The sequence below is a fragment of the Nematolebias whitei genome, chromosome 2, assembly GCF_014905685.2.
Source record: "Nematolebias whitei isolate Nwh7 chromosome 2, NemWhi1, whole genome shotgun sequence".
In the NCBI taxonomy this organism is placed as follows: domain Eukaryota; kingdom Metazoa; phylum Chordata; class Actinopteri; order Cyprinodontiformes; family Rivulidae; genus Nematolebias; species Nematolebias whitei.
Genome location: NC_056499.1, coordinates 45,194,039 through 45,200,792, shown reverse-complemented (window position 1 = coordinate 45,200,792; position 6,754 = coordinate 45,194,039). Strand labels below are relative to the sequence as shown.

The 6,754-nt window shown below is 40.1% G+C and overlaps 1 protein-coding gene across 1 annotated transcript in view; it reads left to right on the top strand.

The window, feature by feature from the left end:
• Nucleotides 1–6,754, top strand: part of nav2a (neuron navigator 2a) — a 162,430-nt gene that overhangs the window by 44,550 nt on the left and 111,126 nt on the right. The window contains exons 4-6 of the mRNA XM_037694567.1: nt 4,246–4,318; nt 4,441–4,702; nt 4,905–4,942. Of these exons, the coding sequence (XP_037550495.1) occupies nt 4,246–4,318; nt 4,441–4,702; nt 4,905–4,942 (373 nt within the window). The remainder of the gene's footprint in view (nt 1–4,245; nt 4,319–4,440; nt 4,703–4,904; nt 4,943–6,754) is intronic.

Genomic DNA, 6,754 nt, shown 5'->3' with positions numbered 1-6,754 from the left:
ACATACAACTACATACAACCACATACAACCACATACAACCACATACACGTACTGAGAGGCAACAGCTCTTCCAACTGTGACTGTGAAGGCTTCATTTTAATTTTACACACCGGTTGAAGGGGAGCGTATAAAAATAAAAGGTGTAATATGGTAAAGTCCTGCAAAGTTAAGTCAAGTCCTCTGGGCAGTTTATTTATGTTGAAACGTTTCATCTTTCATTTCAGTTCAGTTCAATTCAATTTATTGAAATGAGTCATCCAAAAGACTTCTTCAGTCTGAGGAGCCACAACGTTTTGAACCACTTTGGCCATGGCTGCCTCAGACGAGTCGGCGAGGGAGAGGCAGGAGAGACTCCAGAAACCATCTGAGCACCATCAAACTGGTTGACCCACTATGAGAAGGTGCTATTTATAAGACTGAGTTTGTTGCAGCTCCTTAGACTGAAGAAGTCTTTTGGATGAAAGATGAAACGTTTCAACACAAAGAAACCGTCCAGAGGACCTGACTTAACTTTGTTGGATTTTTCTACCTGGATTAGTGAGCATGAACTTTGATATTATGCTAAAGTCTTTGTCCGTCTGGAAACCTTTTCTGACCCACCATCATTTCTGATTAGCTCAAGATAATTTTACAAAACTTGATATGAATCTGTATCACCACTACATGGTGTGTTGCATAATGTTTCCATCATCCCAGCTCCAGGTCAAAACCCAAGGTGTTTGCTTGTTCAGGCCATGGACTGCTGTAAAATAGTTTGTCTATGGGCATAAAATCTGCCACATACAGAGTTCTTGTTAGCTCATCACACTTCATCCAGATCACTGAGGTCTAACAGTCAGATGTGTTTTGATGTTTCAAGATCCAAAGACAAAAGTAGAGGTGATCATGTCTTTCTCTTGGTATCACTAACCTGTGCAGGGCTTAGAAAGGTTCGTGAGGCAACTTAAAACCCACTTCTTCTAATTGTTCTGATGCCGCTCAATAATCCAGGTAGAAAAATCAAACAAGAGATCCTCTGGATGGGTTCTTGTTTGTTTAAACCTTTTGGCTTTTATCTAAAAGACCATCAGTCTGAGATTGTTTAACAAGCTCAGTGTTATAAACAGCACCTTCTCCTAGTAGATCAACCAGTTTTCTTCTCAGACTGAAGAAGTCTTTTGGATAAAAAACTAAACATTTCAACAAACAAGAATCCATCCAGAGGACCTGACTTAACCCCGTTAGATCTTCTACTTGTTGTTCATCTCTAAAAGTTCCTTAGCTTCTGGCAGAGGCGAGGCCTCCTCTCACAAACCCACAAACAATGCTACAAAATATGTAAAGACACATCAACTTTTAGAATGTTTTAACTTTTATTCACTATATTCAATTCATTATTGCAGCTGCTGAGTATAAAAATATTAACTAACATGTTTTAAACTCTTTTATATTCCCACTGAACCACTGACCAGAAGAACAAAACTAAATAAATCTTACCTCCTTCTCTAGCATATTTATTTGGAAATGACAGATTGAACCTTTATTTATACATTGAGTCGCAGGGACTCATTTACACGAGAGACCTGATTATAACAAAGAGTGATGACAACAAAGACAACAATAGACGATCATAAAGGATGCATACAAATTGAGAATAACAAGTGAAAATAAAATGGTATTTAAAAAAAAGTAACAAAAAATCCAGCTAGGTTGTAAGACAATGTAGAAAACTAAAAACAGGAACATGTCTGCAGTGGTTTTTCCCGTGAACTTAGCAGATGTTTAAAGCCACTTGGAGAGGTCAAGGTTGAGAGCTTCAGATCTTTTTGCAAGATATTCCAGGATGTACGCCAAAATGTAGGGATATACTTAGACAGAGGTCTGATCACCTTGTTAACAGGTGTGCAATGAAAAAAGTGAATGCGAGTCGACGTCGATCAAAGTAATAATGGTGAATTCTGGGAAGCGTTGTGATTCCCCTCACTCAAATAAACACTCAACATCCGATCAATCAAAATCACAATTCTGTAACGTTTATTTTCAGTTTGAATAGTGACAATATGGCAAATATTGAATATGAATGAATAACCAGATAGTGTTATTTCAGAAGGGTAAATAATATAAGTTAGTTTAAAAACTTTGAGAAGAGATGTTATTCAGTTTTACGACTAACGTACAGTAAACTGAAAGCCTAAAAACCTCGTTGGCTTGAGCTGTTCCTTTTCATCAGGAGTAAAATGTTTATCCTACTGGGAGACTTCATCACCCATTACCACATGGACATGTGAAAGCCAGAGGTTCACACTGTCTCCGGAGGGATGATTGTCCTCCCGGACCACATCTCGTCCAGTGAGGCGGTTGCCTCATCATTCCAGGGTACAGGGATATTCCAAGATACAGATTGCCCTAGCGTGCAATTTTTATTAGTATTATTACAATTTTATATTTTTGCTTTTTTTTTTTAATCTTCTCTCTAGCTTTCTGAGGCCCCTCTATTACCCCCTGGTGGCCACCCGGGGGGGCCGCAGTCCCCCTTTGAAAAACGCTGTCCTAATGCATCCTCACTGATCCAGGTAGAACTAACAAGGTTGGGTCAGGTCCTCTGGACGGATTCTTCTTGTTGAAACATTCCAACAAAGAAGAATCCATCCAGAGGACCTGACTCTGCGTTGATTGGTATTTTATTCATCTTGACTTTCTGAGAGTTTGCAATTTAGTGCAACTTTTTATTTTATTTTAAAGCTCATCATGAAACATGGCAACACTTAACCAGAAGAAACCATTGAAATGTAAAATGCAGAGATGGGATACTCGGTTAGAAGTAGATGGAACCAAATTCTTATAGGTGATGGTGTTCAATGTAGATATATTAGTAGTTTGAAACATTATAAATGTAATGCCTGCACTGCAGGAGGTGTCCTGGATTTAACAACATAGGAGCTGCTTGAGTTGATCTGCAGTCGTTTGACGTCAGTCAGCAGATGTTTTCACATTCACTCACAGAAGGATGTAATTTCAGCTTCTCACCTCACAGCTGGAAACCTCCCAACTGCAAACACATGGTGAGAGCTGTAGGTCAGGCTATATTTAGTCTCTTCATATTAGGTGTAATCATGTCATTAATCTTTAGTGAACAGAATCCACCCCCGGCTGCTTTCTGAGAATATATATGAGCTGCTGCACCTTATAAAATGTGTTTATTATCAGTGTTGTGTTGCACATGATCCCCGTCTATCAAAATATGATTATTGAAGAATGTAGCATCGTTTTACCATTTGTGCTAATTATTTGATGTTCATCTTAATATTATTTGCCCAGCTCAGAGAACAGTGCCCACACAGGTCTACCTGTGTACGACTGAATGTGTCTTTTGGACGACCTTTATGTTTTGTCTTCTCTTTGCTTCTGTGGTCACTGATGCCTGACGACTCGTTTTCTGTGGTTTCTCATCAGATTCAGTGTTAATTGGTCACGTGATCTTTAAACAAAGCCCGCTGTCTGACAAATCGTCGTTCAGTGACATCTCAGCGGTCCGCTCAGGTTGCCAAGGCTGCTGTCATAGCAACTGAGTCACCAAAGATGGTTTGCTTCCCTTTAGCTCTGTCTTATCTTTGTTTACCTCTTGATCCTGTTTTAACGGAACAGTCAGAAGAGCTCCTTGTGCACTGGGAAGCACAAACTGGAGTCCCCACGAGTAAAGCTTTAATACGACTAAACACTGAATAACGCCCGTCAAACTGATAAAATAGATGTTTCTATAAACCTAAATTCTCACCACATTTAACATCTTGTACATGACAAAATCTTCTGGGTTTTTTATGAAAAACTGATTAAAAAATTACATTCGTTAAAAGTTCCAGCTGCAGTCGTTTTACCCAGTAAACACTTTTTTTTTTTAAATTTCCTGCAGCTAAAGCGTTTGTGAACTCACCCGCTGGAGGATTCTGTGGCCTTGGCAGAAAAATGCGCTCCTTCAATAATTAAGGTGCATGCATGCTGACAGAAAGTGGTTTGAAGCCAAAAACAAAAGCATAAACAGTAGCAGATGATTGCATTTGTGCAAGCATATCAAATCAGTGATCGCTGAAGGATCTCCAGCATGAATTCCTGACATTTTCATCTCCTCTGCCAACGTTCTTCCTCCCGTGGTAGATGTTTGCTTCTAATGTGTTTAAAGTCCTGTCAGCAGTGTGCACACCAGCTTATTTACTCACATTAAATAAGCAAACGAGAATGGAAATAAAGTGTCTCCCTGTCTTTTTGCAGATTGAGAACATAGACGTCTGTCTCAGTTTCCTGGCAGCTAAAGGAGTCAACATCCAGGGTCTGTCTGCAGAAGGTATAAGTTGAACTTTCTCAATCCAAAATGTACATTTAAAACCACACAAGCTCCTAAACTCCTACAGTGGTGCTCAAAGGCGTTGATAATTGACGTTTTGATGTCCCTCCGTCCATCTTCAGAGATTAGGAATGGGAATCTGAAAGCCATCCTCGGCCTCTTCTTCAGCCTGTCCCGCTACAAGCAGCAGCAGCAGCAGCAGCAGCAGCAGCAGCAGCAGCAGCAGCAGGCTCAGAGACAGAGCTCCCAGCCTGCGCTCCCACACTCGGCACCGTGCCAGAACTCACACCCACCCCTGAGCCAGCAGAGCAGCGCTCCGGCACAGCTCAGCCAATCTCCGCATGGGACTCTGCAGAAAGCAGCGCAGGCAGAGATGCAGTCCAGGTGAGCCTCGTCTCCACGCAGCTCAATCACACGACCGAGGGGATGACGCCTCCTGCGTGTGTGTCACAGTCTTCATGTTTCTGCTGTTGGAATCTGCGGTTTTGACATTTCAGTCTTCACTTTTCATGTCATTTAAATGTCTGAACCTGACCTGTCTCTGTCCTCTTCCATGTCTCTCCTCTCTTTTTTTCTTCTCCTCCAGGGATGGTTGTCAGAGTAAACTTCTCAAGTTTTCCATTGGTCAGAAAAAAAGCTCTAGGTCAGCTTCACCTGCCCTTCTGATTTCTTCCTTCCCTCCTTTTCTCCCCCACACCTCCAGTTCCCTCTCCCTTTTTCTGGAAATCAGAAGTTAGAAGTTGCCCCTAATCAAGGACAGCATTTGTTTTCTTTTGCACAGTAATGAGTTTCATGTTGCCTCTTTGTCCATGATTAAGGGCAGTCTCTACTACAAGCACTATCAATAATGCATGAGCGGTGGTGTTCAGCGGATAGGAACTTGAGCTCCAGGCTCTACTTTTGGACGAACTGCTCCGTCTCTGGCATCACGCCTCATTTGGCGAGCCTGCTAAATGGGCTGTGAAAGACCTTTAGATAACCCTTAAGTGAGGGTGTGTGTCTGTGTGTGAAGGTTAGTTTCCCTGACAGGAACATTCTCTGTATAATAGACATTAAAAATTAATGCAGAATCCATAACAGGAAGTGTCTAGGTGATGGATGACTGATTGTTTTTTTGTCCACATGAGCCTCTTTTTATTTCTTTTATTTAGCATGCAGTCTTGTGTGATGTGATAAAGCACCTTGCTACTAAAAGTAGAATGTGGTTTTGCATGCTGCCCATCCCAGATGTTAATAATTTGCCTCTGCCCCCACTCCCCCACTAATTCAATGACCTTTTCAAAGCAATGCAATGTCTCCATCTGCTGGTCACTTTGTATAACTACAAATTCAAAGGTGGTTTTCACCCAAACACAATTTCAACTTTTTATGCATATTTTTTAAATAATTTGTCAAAGGCGACTGCAAATTAGATAAGATTTTATTAAAATGTTTTGCTTTTGAAGCTCAAATAAGTAAGTTAATTAAAATGTTTTTTAATGTGTTGGGTTATTAAGAGGAAAAGTTCTGATCTGATATAGTTACAGTTTAGTAGAGTTTTGGTCAAATACTTTTAAAAACTCAGAAATGACCTGGATTAAACATGGATTAAATACATGTTTTTATTTGTTTAATCTAGTTTTACAGCGTTTGCCAGCCTGTTATTTGTTTATCATCACCCATTTTCATGAAAGGTGGGCAGTCGTACAGTTTGGGTGTTTTTACCTAAGTCTTACAAACAGCTGGACTGATGTTAATGAAACTCTTAGTAACCAGTAATTGAAAATGCATCTACAACTGATTAACTTTGAGGCCAAACCTATTCAAGGTGGATGCCAGAGCTGATTGACCTTAGTTAACACAAAACTGGCTATACATCGGACAGTTTTACACGTACTGAGCTCAGATTTGATGTAGTAGCAGCTCAGAGTCATCACAATCATAAAGTTTAGCACTAAAAGATCATGCAAGACTTTAGTTTAAAAAAATAATGAAGCAGTCTCAGCGGTAAACTAAATGTCACTCGTGTGTCAGAAGAACAGATGAGGTGTTAAACTTAAGGATGCACAATATTGGATTTTTGACCGATATCCGATATGCCAGTATGTTAAAACTTAATTGGCCAATAACCAATACCAATATTTTTTTTCTTAGACCTACTTACAGAGACTACATGTCTGTCTCTGCTGTGGAATTAAAATACTACATTACTGCATGGTCTGTCAGTCTGGCTGCTACCAAATGTAGATGATAAAAAGTGGCTGAAAATGATGCAACACTTCAACTTGGATTATGTTTAATGTCAAATTTATTCATGACATTTATTCTCTAACACAATGACAACACTCGTGCACATTTATACATTTTCACAAATCTAAACTCAATGTGCGCGTGACGTCATAACGTTGTGTTGACGCTGCAGGCGTCCTTGTCACTGGGTTGTCATACAAAAACTAC